At 41.3% G+C, this 13,912-nt stretch overlaps 1 protein-coding gene and 1 long non-coding RNA gene across 2 annotated transcripts in view; one reads left to right on the top strand and one right to left on the bottom strand.

Annotated features, from left to right (window-relative positions):
- LOC144601414 (regulator of G-protein signaling 10-like) overlaps nt 1–1,089 on the bottom strand; it is a 40,143-nt gene extending 39,054 nt beyond the window's left edge. The window contains exon 1 of the mRNA XM_078413512.1: nt 836–1,089. Within this exon, the coding sequence (XP_078269638.1) occupies nt 836–887 (52 nt within the window). The 5' untranslated portion in view covers nt 888–1,089. The remainder of the gene's footprint in view (nt 1–835) is intronic.
- LOC144601415 (uncharacterized) lies at nt 234–13,457 on the top strand. Its single transcript, XR_013548312.1, has 3 exons — nt 234–373; nt 1,003–1,289; nt 12,836–13,457. It is a non-coding gene; the product is annotated as an uncharacterized LOC144601415 (long non-coding RNA).
- The last annotated feature ends 455 nt before the right edge of the window (nt 13,458–13,912 follow it).

Here is a 13,912-nt window from a genome sequence, read left to right on the forward strand (position 1 = left end):
AAAGCAATTGGTAGCAAACTCTTCCCATGCTGACAGTTCATTTTTTTGAAAGCTGCCCCTCAATGTTTAAGTAAATCCTTTCCCTATCAGGAGTCAGTCAGTCAGCAAGCTAGCCCGCTCCGTGCACATGAGCAGGCGGGGGAGTCAGTACATAAAGTTAAACGGCTGGAGCCCGTTAAGTGTTGGGAGGGAGTTGGCAGCGGCTGCTCTGCAGACTGGAGCTGCTCCTCTCGCTGCTGGCGTGCTTTGGTGTCCAGTCCAGCTGCCCGGAGGGAGGAGAGACTCTGGCTGCAGGGCAGCCCCAGCCCGGGCTCTGCACCCCGGCTCAACTCAGCGAGCCCCGCGGGGAGAGGGAGGGGGTTGCAGGGAAGAGGTGAGGGAGCGCGCGTGTCCCGGAGTGGGGGGAGGGAGGAGGGGGTTGCAGGGAAGAGGTGAGGGAGCGCGCGTGTCCCGGGGATTGAGGGGGGGGAGGGAAGAGGTGAGGGAGCGCGCGTGTCCCGGGGTGTGAAGTTGCGCGCGTGTCCCGGGCAGGGGTGAGAGGAGCGCGCGTGTCCTGGGGAGTGGGGGAGGGAGGCGCGCTCCCGCGTGTGTCCCGGACAGGGGGAGACGCGCTCCCGCGTGTGTCCCGGGGATTGAGGGGGGAGGCGCGCTCCCGCGTGTGTCCCGGGCAGGGGGAGGGAGTGCGCGTGTGTCCCGGGCAGGGGTGAGAGGAGCGGGGGTGCATCAGCCGGCCGCCCGCTGACAGGAGCTCCGGAGCCGGCAGCAGAGGCGGTGCAGCAACAACAGCAGCAGAGGCGGCTGCAGCCCCCCGCCCGGAGCGGAGGCTGACACCTACCTGAAGGCGGCCGCTTGCGGCTGAGCCGGCTGACAGCCTTGGACATGAACATGATGCCGGCCCCGGGACTGTGTCTGTGCTCCTTCCCTCCGGCAAACCCTTCCCTCTCTTGATCTGCGACTCGAGTCACTGAAGCGCTAAAGTGTGCATCTTCCTCCTCCCCTCAGCCGGCAAGTGACAGGGGCTTCCTGTATTTGCACTTAACTCCCAACGCATCGCAGGTTCAGCCCTCGCAATTCATTGACACCCCGGCTGCTACTGAAAGAACAGGAAGAGAGAGAGAGAGAGGGGCAGATCAAAGAAAGGAAATGCGAAACTATGTGTCATGAGATCAAGTGCCTGAAAGCATGTCTATACTTCTTCCTCTTGCTGTGCACAAGACCTGGCATCTGGGAGGATACGCTTTCTCTTAAATAAAAACCACTTGAAATATACTCGGATGAGTGATCCTGAGGTAGGTTGTGCAAAGAAACCAGCCTCTGTCCAAGATGGGAGTTGGCAAAGTTTAATTGCAATAATTCATTCTTTGGTAGTTCCGCATAGATGCCCATTCGCCCCGAGTCCATCGATGAGCTGGTGTTTATGCTTTCCTCCGCATCTACCTTCACCAGATTGCAGTGGTTCCATGGGGCTTACTATCGAGGGCAATCAAATGCCAGCGAAGTCCAAGTCCTGAAAAGTGAAAAAAATACCAGCCTTAACTTTCTTTTCAAAGGAAAATACCAAGTGTTGGAGAAACTCAGCGGGTCAGACCGCATCTGGATAGGCGATGTTTTTGGTCAGGACGCTTTTTCAGACTTCTATTCAATTTTCCATTATTTATCTATCCATTTTCCCCTTAAATGTATCTCTGCTGATCCTGTTATAAATGCTTTCATTTCCTCACTACCCAGTGAGGAAGGAAGTTTCTCCTGAATTCCCTGTTAGCTTTGTAGAAACAAGGAACTGCAGATGCTGGTTAATACACAAAATGACGCAAAGGTCAGACAACATCTCTGGTGAACATGGATATGAAACCCTTCTTCAGACTGGGTCTGAATATAATGTTAACCTTTATTACCCAAAAGGTAGAATTCAAAAGTGGGGAATTTATCATATGATTCTTTCTGTGGCTGAGCTCAATTCCATGGTCACAGCCAGGATTCGGCATACAACATTTGTCCACTTATTTTACAGATCAATATATCTGTCTTGGAGCAGACAATTGTATGAAGGTGTTAGCTTTTGAGGAATATTTTAAATTAGCTATATTTTCTGGAGTTTAAAAAAAGAGATGATCTCATCGAAACAAAATCCTAGGAAGGGTTAACAGGGTAGATATCAAGAGGTTGTATCTTCTGATGAGGGTCTCAAAATAAAGGACAAACCATTTAAGGAATTTAATCTTTCAAAAGCTTATGAATCTTCATAATTTTCTACCATTGAAAGCTGTAAGTCGGTGAGGATGTTCAAAGATGAAATAAATTTTTATACTTTTAGTGAATTAACAGTAAAGGGAACTAGTCAGAAAAGTGGAAATGAAACCAGTGATCAGATCAGCCATGTTCTCATTGAATGGTGGAAGCTTAAGGTGCTGTAGAAGACTACTTCCACTGTACTCTGAGCCTAATCAAGTAAAACCCATCAAAATTCTAAAGATCTCCATTAAGTCACCCTCAATCTTCACTTTTTAAGGGAAAAGAGACAAAGCTTTGTTCACATTTTTCTGATAGGCAAGAAAATCTGGTATTATTTTTGTAAATTATATTTATAACATTCTCCACTGTCTCAATTTCCTTTTACAACGTAGCACTCAAAGTGAGCAAACTAAAGCTTAATAAAAGTTTACCATAACATTTTACTTTTCAATTTTCTCCCTGTAGGAATAAGCCCCATGCTTGATTACATACTGTGCATGTGGTGTGAGATGTTCCAGTGATAACCTCCTGGCCTACTGTTATAGCCTGCTTCCATTATAACACTAATTACATTTAAAAATAGATTTTTGATAGCTCAATGCAATTATCAGATGTTCCATTCCATTCTGAATTTGTCAGTCATTTGTTTGGTATCTGTGTGCTAAATATTAGTGGCTATTGTGGTAAAGGTCCTGTTTCTGATCTCTGTTTGCAGATAATACAACCCTTCCCAACATGTGTTAACAAGAAGAAAAAATAACTTGTTTCTATATGGTGGTTTTCATATCCTCTTTGGAATGTGTTTTACAGGCATTTAATAACTTACAAGCTACTCATGTCTCAGTAATGTTTAAGCACCATGAAGAAATAGATGCCAGAAAGGAACTTGTTTAGGTACAGACAGGGAATTAAGATTGCCCGTCTTATTGTGACAATACTCTGATCAATGGTAAAAAGTGGAATCAAGTGAGGAGTGTGGCCTCGTCGTAACTGTATGTTTCTTTTAAACAGTTATCACTTAGCATTGCCTGCTCATGGTAGAAGGAAACTAAGAATTGATGGCTGGCCACTTAATATCAAGGGCATTAATTGTCATCATAATAGAAGATTAAAAGTACTAAAACAGTTGTCAGGAGTTGAACATTTTGAGTTATTGGCACTAAGACTGATAATGAAAACAAAAACAAATGATTAGAGTAAACTAGAGTAAATCTTTTATGTTATTTTACATCTCGTACATGTTCTTTTAGGAGTTTCAAAATCTATTGGTAGTATCATTTAGATCATTATATCGATGAAAATTGCACTCATTGGTTACAGGTTACATAGTTAAACTATGTATAACATGGATGTTTACTAGAGACACTGCTTGACCTGCTGAGCTACTTCAGCACTCTGTGTCCTCCCATGGGTAACATAGTACCAATAATATGAGCTTCGTAGAAATCTTTAATCTGCTGTTCAACAAGATACGTGTGGGATGGAACCAAAGATGGACTCAAAATGCTAGTGTAACACAATGGGACAGGCAGCATCTCTGGAGAAAAGGAATGGGTGATGTTTCGGGTCAAAGCCCTTCTTCAGGCTGAGAGCCAGGGAAGAGGGAGTCTAGAGATTTGGAAGGGTAAGGTCTTGACCCTAAACGTCACCCATTCCTTCTGTCCAGAGATGCTGCCTGTCCCGCTGAGTTACTCCAGCTTTTTGTGTCCATCTGGCTTAAGAGAAAGAATATACATTTCCTTGGAGAGATGCAGATTGAGACTTAATCTCTTAAATCAATTATCTTGAACGTTCCATGTAGCACACACACTGACACCAAAACTTACCATATGTCCCTGAGCACTCAGACCAGTTCTGGAGAAGTCGGCTTTGATTATGGAGCATAGACGGAGAGGGAGAAAAGCAGAGCAAGAAATGGAAAGCAGAAAATTAGTGAGAGAATTTGGAAGGCAGAAAATATAACGGTTGCACAATTAAGTTATCTTGAGGTTTGGACCATTGCTCCAAAACATGAGTCTGAATCTTTCCACAGCATCTGCAATTTTTAAATTAAATATGAACTATTGAATCACTCTGTATCTTTTTTTTAAAGTCTCACCAATGGTAAGAATGTAAATCAAATCTAGTTTACCAGCGTTCTTCCAGGAAAGACGTCATTAATATGGTTGACCCCTAAAGTCATGAGAAATTAGGGATGGACTGCAAGAAATAGCAGAATAAGAATTTCTTGTTAGAGCAGATTTAAATTCTTTAATTTCAGTACTCACACGATTCTATGCTACATTTTTAAATTTTGATAATATTTAAAAGATCTAGAACAACGTAAAAGTCAAGTGAAACATTTTCTTCAGAACTGTCGTTTTGGTTCACCTGAGGAACACATCTTTCTTTCTGACTTGTGTCAGGACCCACTTTATATCCACTTTGTAGTTATCATGAAGCTAAACTTATAGCCCTAAAAATACCAGTCATAAAAAAAGAACATACTCAACTCAAAATGTTGACTGTCCATTTCCCTCCACATATGCTGTTTGACCCACCGAGTTCTTCCTGCTGCTCTTTTTTGCTTTGGTATAAATTCCAGCATCTACAGTTTCTTGTGCCTCCAACTTATCATTTAAGAATAAGGGGTAGGCCATTTAAAACGGAGATGAGGAAAAACTTTTTCACTCAGAGTTGTGAAGCTGTGGAAGTCTCTGCCTCAGAAGGCAATGGAGGCCAATTCCCTGGAAGCTTTCAAGAGAGAGTTAGATAGAGCTCTTAATGATAGCGGAGTCAAGGGATATGGGGAGAAGGCAGGAACGGGGTACTGATTGTGGATGATCAGCCATGATCACGGTGAATGGCGGTGCTGGCTCGAAGGGCCGAATGGCCTACTCCTGCACCTATTGTCTATTGTATCTCCTTTGGTCACATTTTAATAAACCTGCTGTAATCTTGCTTTATTTCTGGTTAAATGAAGAAATTTATTTAAATTTATAAATAAATTTAATACATTTATTAATTATATGAGATATTCAGATAATCAGATCTAATTTCTTTGAATTCCTGTGACAAGTAAATCGATTAACTTCATACATATTTTAGATTTTGTTTTGGCTATGTGCGACTTTGATTATTTTATCAACGGAAATTACCTTTAAACGCCATTTTTGTGATGAATATTTCTAAATCAAAGCAGAGTTCTGGAGTAACACAAAATTAGAAGAATGATTCATTTGCTGGAGTTCACTTCCTCTTTCAAGCAGAAACTTGCTTCAGAACTCAGAGCACTTGGTAGTTTCTGTAAAATTTCCTTTGTGGTTTCACAGTGCCATGGTTTAATATAGCTGTGTTGATTGCCTTGCAATTAAACAAATTTCAAGAGATGATATTTCCATCACCACACTGTGCAGTTAAAACAAACTACTCGTCCCCTAGATATATCTTGTAATGTTTAATTCAACTTGTCTTTTTAAATAGTTGTAAATGTGTCATTGTGCAAAATACTGATGATCTGGTGGCTTAAAACACTTCAAGGCATTTTGTACTTTTGATGGACTAGTTCAGGCTTGCTCAGCTCACGGAACAATGGTACAAGTCAGAACATTAAACAGCTGTTAAGTCATTTCAAAAATCTTTTTTCACGGGCCTTTTAAAGATCTATTCTTAGCTTATGTAACAACATATCAGCACGTTGCTAATAACATTATTTTCATTTTTCTTTAACACTAACTTTGCTTCCAAAATATCTATTCTCTCATAAATCATCCTGTGGTGAGAATAATTGATAATATTCAAAATCTGAAACTAGGGCAAATAATAAGCTTGTATCCTCTGTAAGTCATAAGATTCATAGTTCTTACATGTTTTTACAATTAAATATCAATGCACAGAAAATATGAATTGTATCACAATAGAGGCAGTCCACATTTTTATTCTATTCTATTAAAAGTTTAATTGGAGTTCTCAGACAATATTACCAAGAGAGATAGATTGAGGATCAACCAGCATCTTTCTGTTACTGATGGTTATTCGTAATAATTCATGGTGTAAACACATGCATTGACAATTATCTTAGACTAAAACACAACTCCCAAAAGAAAATAACAAACGTGACAGTTTTCTGAAAATCAACAAAAGTGGATTTAAACCAACATTTTCTTTCATACCAGATCAAAACAATTGAATAAAACCTACAACCGTTAAAAAATATGCTACAGATACCCCACAATCTTGATTAAAACAATATGATCATAGGTGCGTTATGTTTCCATGGTTGCAATATCACATATGGTCTCAAATAAAGGAAACTGGATTTTAAATGTAAATCAGGACAGTAAATAGAAACTGCTTTGTTGGTGTACTTGTGCACTCAATGTGTAGAAAATTTGCAGCACCATAATCATTCTAGTGTACAAAATTATAAAATCCAAATTATGCACGCAAAATTTCAAACATAAATTATTACAGTGGGATAAGTGACACATCGATAGAAACCTGACATGTGGCCACACATTTTCCATGGGTAGGGAGGTCTATACTCTTACTTCCCCTTGTTACCTTGTGCTGCTGCCATACACAAAACAGTTAATTGCAGAAATAATAAAGTTTCTATCAATAATTCTCAGTCCACCCCCAGGGTGCGCTATTTTACAGTCTTTTCCAGCATTTTGATGCATAATCAGTGTTCTAATATTTAATTTTGTTGCATGAGATGCATGCACATTTTTAATGCTGTGCTGTCCCTTAATTACAGTTTAATGAAGCTACTGATCTCTAAAAAGATAATTTTGTATATGTGAATTATAAAACCATCAGAAAAATATTTCAAAATACAAAGTATTTTAATATAGTTTAATGGTTTTGAAGATTTGTGGATATTTCTGTGTGCTTTAGTTTCATGTGCATGAATTATTTTTATATTCATCTTTAAAACATTTTTTAGCATTTGTTAACAATTTGTCCTTTTTACTTTGTGGTTTAGGTTAGTTTTGTTTAGTTTAGTGGTACTGCATGGAAACGGGCCCTTTGGTGCACCAAATTCATTCTGACCATCTATTCACACTAATTTCGATGTTATCTCACTTTCGCCTCTATTCCCTACACACCAGGAGTGATTTACAGAGGTCAATGAACCTACAAACCAGCATGTTGTTGGGCTGTGGGAGGAAACCGGAGCACCCGGATGAAACCCACGCAGTCACAGGGAAAACGTGCAAACTCCACACTGACAGCACCCAAAGTCAGGATCAAACCCAGGTCTCTAGCTCTGTGAGGCAGCAGCTCTACCAGCTGCGTCACTGTGCCGCCCTACCATTTTGCTGTCTGCGGGAATGTCCCTGTGTGATTGGCTTCTCAGTCAACTTGATGACATTTCTGTTGCCAGATGTCTGAAATTTCTTCGAGCAGCTGCCTGACAGGAATTAATGTTGTATGTCAGTAGGCTTTTATTGGCAGCTTTTTCCAGACAAGGGTGAAATAGATACTTTATTTTAACAATGTCATGAACAATCTTTCCTGGTGACCCAAACTTGGTACATTGGAATCCATTGCTTGTGCATTCACTCCCTCAGTGGATAGAACAATAACAGAAGCATGGACATCAAACATGCCTGCAATTAAGAAGTAATGGCCCTCTAAAAGAAAAAAGATTTTTTGGCTGCAGCATTTTCATTTTTAAGGTGAAAAAATGATATCCAGAGCGATTAGGATTGTAAGCACACAGAATCCATCTACTGTCCTGAGCAACTTTTCAAACAGGCACCAAACAGATTAACTAGTGTTATCTTATACATATGGGACCATGCTCTATGCAAATAAGTTGATCTACTTGTCTATGATTGTAGTAGCTACATTTCAAAACAGATTCACTGGCTATGGAGCAATCCTGGAGCTTGTGGTGATATAATCAGTGCAAAATAAAGATGTCAATTCTTTTCTTTCGCTGACCAGCAGCGAATATGAAGGAACCATATTCCTGATATGAAGCTGTGGAAAATCTATTGGGACTACAGCAAGGTAGAGAGCTGTAAATTAGGATGGCTAAGATTACTGATACATTTGAATTTTTTCTTGTATTTTAGGATTGATTTTTTGTTTATTATTGCACACTGGGTGAGCATTCCAATATAGATTAACAGTCCACAACTTCATTCAGCCTCAAAAAGAATGTTAGAATCTCGATTAGGTGCATGTTTAATGAAAATAATCTAAAGTAGAATGCAATTTTACTTAATTGACTCTGAACATTTAAGCATTGTTTATACATTTTTTCCCATTCACTGCATCTATAGTGACCCACGGCGGGTATGGCAAGGCATCCAGCACATCACCAACTACAAGACCAGCAACCGCACGACTGCCGACGGCGACGCCTCGCTGGCAGAGGAACTTAACTGTTTCTTTGCTCGTTTCGAGGTGAAAGCTACAGTGGCAGACATAACACCCTCTCCAGCACCTGACAGCAACACCTTCACTGTGCAGGAGTATGATGTTAAGCGCGTGCTCAGAGCAGTGAATCCCAGGAAAGCTGCAGGCCCCGATGGTGTGACGGGCAGAGTGCTGAGGGAATGTGCAGACCAATTATCTGAGGTCTTCACAAAAATCTTCAACCTGTCCCTTTTAAAATCCACCATCCCTCCCTGCCTGAAGTCCGCCACAATCATCCCACTGCCGAAAAAGTCTGTCATCAGCGGTCTTAACGACTACCGTCCGGTAGCACTCACACCGGTCATCACAAAGTGCTTCGAGAGACTGGTCCTGCAGCACATCAAAGCCAGCCTCCCACCCACCTTCGACCCACACCAGTTTGCCTACAGAGCAAATAGGTCTACAGGGGATGCCATCGACACTGCTCTTCACACTGCACTGACCCACCTTGAACACCAGGGGAGCTATGTGAGGATGCTCTTCCTCGACTTCAGCTCTGCCTTTAACACGGTCATCCCGAGCAGACTGGTCACCAAACTTTCCGACCTTGGATTTTCCCAAACCATCTGCCAATGGATCAAGGACTTCCTGACCAACCGCCCCCAGACCGTCAAAATAGGCCCTCACCTCTCCTCCACCATTACACTGAGCACCGGCTCACCACAGGGCTGTGTGTTGAGCCCCATCCTTTACTCCCTCTACACTCACGACTGCGCCCCCACCCATCCCACCAACACCATCATCAAGTTCGCGGATGACACGACTGTGGTTGGACTCATCTCAGAAGGAGATGAGACAGCCTATAGGGATGAAATCCAAAGGCTGGCAGCATGGTGTTCAGTGAACAATCTGGTCCTGAACTCCTCCAAAACAAAGGAACTTATAATTGACTTTAGAAAAACCAGTGGAGATTACGACCCACTCTACATCAATGGGGTCTGTGTGGAAAGGGTACCAGCTTTCAGGTTCCTGGGTACGCACATCGCAGAGGATCTTACCTGGTCTACCAACACCATCACCACAGTAAAGAAGGCACAGCAGAGACTCCACTTCCTGAGGATCCTCAGGAAAACCAACCTGCAGGAGAAGCTCATGTTGTCCTTCTATCGCTGCTCCATCGAGAGTGTGCTGGCATACTGTATAACCACATGGTATGCCAGCTGCTCAGAAAAGGACAGGAAGGCCCTTCAGAGGGTCATCACGACGGCCCAGAAGATCATCGGCTGCTCACTGCCCTCCCTGGAGCACCTGTTCAGACTACGCTGCCTCAGTAGAGCAGGCAAAATAATAAAAGATCCATCCCACCCCGGCCACCGTCTGTTTGTTCATCTGCCCTCTGGTCGACGTTTCAGGTCGATCAAATCCCGAACAAACAGACTTAAGAACAGTTTTTACCCCAGGGCCATACGAGAACTGAACACTACCTTTGCACTAGGCAACACCGTTAAAAAATCTTGTACTTAATATAATTGTATTTAATTGTATTTATTTGTTTTTGCATTTATTGCATATATGTTTGTACGCACCGTCAGGATTGGCTATTTTTTAATTTTGTTGTACTCGTTGCAATGACAATAAATGAATATAATTATCTATAGTGCTAACATATGGATATATGGATATATGGAAAGACGTACAGGGTAAATGGTAGGGAATTGAGGAATGCAGTAGAACAGAGGGATCTGGGAATAACTGTGCATTGCTCCCTGAAGGTGGAATCTCATGTGGATAGGGTGGTGAAGAAGGCGTTTGGTATGCTTGCCTTTATAAATCAGAGCATCGAGTATAGAAGTTGGGATGTAATGTTAAAATTGTACAGGGCATTGGTGAGGCCGAATCTGGAGTATGGTGTGCAGTTCTGGTCGCCAAATTATAGGAAGGATATCGACAAAATGGAGAGGGTACAGAGGAGATTTACTAGAATGTTGCCTGGGTTTCAGCACTTAAGCTACAGAGAGAGGTTGAACAGGTTGGGTCTTTATTCTTTGGAGCGTAGAAGGTTGAGGGGGGACTTGATAGAGGTTTTTAAAATTTTGAGAGGGACGGACAGAGTTGACGTGGGTAGGCTTTTCCCTTTGAGAGTGGGGAAGATTCCAACAAGGGGACATAGCTTCAGAATTGAGGGACAAAAGTTTAGGGGTAACATGAGAGGTAACTTCTTTACTCAGAGGGTGGTGGCTGTATGGAATGGGCTTCTGGTGGAAGTGGTGGAGGCAGGCTCGATTTTATTATTTAAGAGTAAATTGGATAGGTATATGGATAAGAGGGGATTAGAGGGTTATGGTCTGAGTGCAGGTAGATGGGACTAGGTCAGGGAGAGTGGTCGGCGTGGACTGGTAGGGCCGAACGGGCCTATTTCCGTGCTGTAGTTGTTATATGGTTATATCACAAAATATAGGTATAAAAAACAAAATTACAAAACACAATTTGTCATAAACTGAAGAAATTGCATTTTGTTCAATTTTGTTCCCTGGTAGTGCTTTTTATTCTTTCTGCCGTGGAATGAGGGGAATTGAGAAAAAAATTAGATCGATTAAAATATGCAGGTAGTGAAGTGATATATTTGTACTTTATAACTAATCTAAATGTGCTGGTTTCAGTGGTCGAAGACTGCACAGGCATCTTTTACTCTAGTTTCAATATGTTGCCTTTATTGTCGATGTTGCCTTGACAACATGAGCTGGTATTGTATCCCAGTAATCATATGCACGGATGTGTCCTTTTCTGCAACACAAGAACCAGGGAACTACTGTGTTGCAGAAATGCTAACCTAAAACTATTTCTGAAGGAATTCTCATCTAAAAACCGAGTTTCATTTCACATTTCCTTCTTTATGAGTTCAAATCAGGAGCCACCAAGATCTTAATTGAGTTTTGTTTTGTGGTATCTTGCTTAATTCTTTCCTCCAACATTGCTGCATATACTTCTGATGTTATGGATCACTTCCTTCTATTTATTATATTCAAACCCATTTGTACCAAGTAGTTTGCAGATTTGCTCGGAGCAAATAAAATTGGCAGTCTTAAAAAGAAAAACTTAAAAACGAAGAAGCATCTTCAATTCTTCAAACTTTGTGTTAATGCATAAATTCTTTTAAAAAAAGAGCAATTTAAGCCAGAAATATGTAAACTTAATAATAAATTAGGAAAACTACTTTACAAAAAGGCAGGGCAAAATGAGAGGAAGATGGCATTATTGTTTTGTTTTGGATGGCAACGATATATGAGAGACGCACAATGAAGGAAATACTACAAATCTAACATTTTGCATGAAACTATAATAATAATAATAATAATGCATTACATTTATATAGCGCTTTTCAAACACTCAAAGACGCTTTACAGGGATTACTAGAACATAGAGAAGAAAATAAATAGATAAATAAGTAAACGAACAGAAAAAGGAGACAGAAGGTGAGGTGACGGTCAGTGGTTGAAGGCAGTGCTGAACAGGTGAGACTTCAGTGATGTTTTGAATGTGGTGAGTGAGGAGGAGTCTCTGGCAGTTTGGGGTAGTGAGTTCCAGAGGGTGGGAGCAGCGATGGAGAAAGCCCTGTCCCCCCAGGATCTGAGTTTGGTCCGGATGGGGGGACAGGAGGTTGGCAGCAGCAGAGCGGAGGGTGCAGGTGGGAGTGTGTCTGTGGAGGAGGTCAGTCAGGTAGGATGGGGCCAGGTTATGGAGGGCTTTGTAGGTCATGAGGAGGTCATAATAGGATCACATAATAGATACTTGCATTCTGTACACATTTATATTTTCAGCAGATAATCTATTCCATCTCAATTGGTTGTTTGTTGAAGATTATATTGTGCAAATATCTGATGAGCTTCCTACTTTACAACCCAGTCTAATCAGAAATGACGAGCTCTGCTTGTAAAAGGAATTGTACAACTGAAAGTTTTATTAACAGCTATTTCTCTTCCCACCGATGTGGCCTAAACTACTGAATATTTCTGGCATTTCATATTTTTATTTCACTTCTATTCCAGTTCTGTGGGTTTCAAATTGCCTAATAAGTCTGAAGAAGCATCCTGACCCAAAACATCATTTGTCCATTACTGCTACAAATGCCACATGGCCCATCATCGTTCCTCCAGCAGTTTAGTATTTGCTCAAGATTCCAGCATCTGTAGTTTCCGGTGTTTTGTGATGGACGTGCCCCAACTGAAATATGGTCTGCCTTTTCCCTCCACAGATTCTGTCAGATACACACACTCTAGAAGGATGGACCAAGAAAATGGATCACATCACTCCAGTTCCGAGGTCTTTACACTGGCTTCCAGTCTTCCAAAGAATTGATTTCAAGATACTATTTATTGTTGGTTTATAAAGCACTGAATGGTTTAGGGCCAAAATACATTTCTGATCTTCTGCTACATTATGAACCATCCAGACCTTCAAGTTGTCTGGGACAAGTCTGCTATCGGTCCCCAGAGTTAGAACTAAACATGGAGAAGCAGCGTTTGGTTTTTATGCACCACATATATGGAACAAACTACCAGAAAACTGCAGGTCCGCTGCAACTCTGTTCCTTTGAATCGAGGCTGGACTTTTCTGTTTGATACTGCCTTTTATTAAATCAAATAACTATTCATTTCTTACACTGCACTGTAAATTTTATTCTTGTATTTTATACCTGCCTTATTCTATTTTAGCTTGTTTTTATTTTCTATTCTCATTAATGACTGTTTTTAATTGCTCTTTAATATTTTGTGTAAAGCACTTTGAATTGCCTTGTTGTTGAAACGTCCTATATAAATAAACTTGCCTTGCCTTTGGTAGATGTTGCACTCTTTCCAGTTTATTTAAGGCTTTTGTGTCCCTGATTGACTCTTGGTGGTCAATGCCATTGTGAATGGTCCTTCATTTTGAAGGCAAAGGCCAGGAATTCTCATGAGTTGATACATTTTTTTTTACCAATGAGCCATTAATTTGTCTCACCCATCAGGATTAAGGCCAGTGCATTAACCTGGGAGAGAACTTGGGAACAGTTGTTGACATATGCTGCTAGTGTATAGGATTTTGCTATTGTAGTGGCTTGACATATGGAAGGTTGTCATATTTTTCCAGTCGTCCTGTTGTTTTATTGGCAGGCGATTGGAAGTAGGGACCAATGGAGGAGCTTTGTTTTTCAGAAGTGAAAGGCTCATTCTCAATTCTGCAAATTAGAGCTGTGTTCCCAAACAAGCGTACTCCTTAGCAATATCTATAAACTGTCTCCCACACGGCCAAATTTAGGATGACTTTGGTTCTGGAGAAGAGGCATCACAGG

Source organism: Rhinoraja longicauda, chromosome 16 (genome assembly GCF_053455715.1).
Source record: "Rhinoraja longicauda isolate Sanriku21f chromosome 16, sRhiLon1.1, whole genome shotgun sequence".
NCBI lineage: Eukaryota > Metazoa > Chordata > Chondrichthyes > Rajiformes > Arhynchobatidae > Rhinoraja > Rhinoraja longicauda.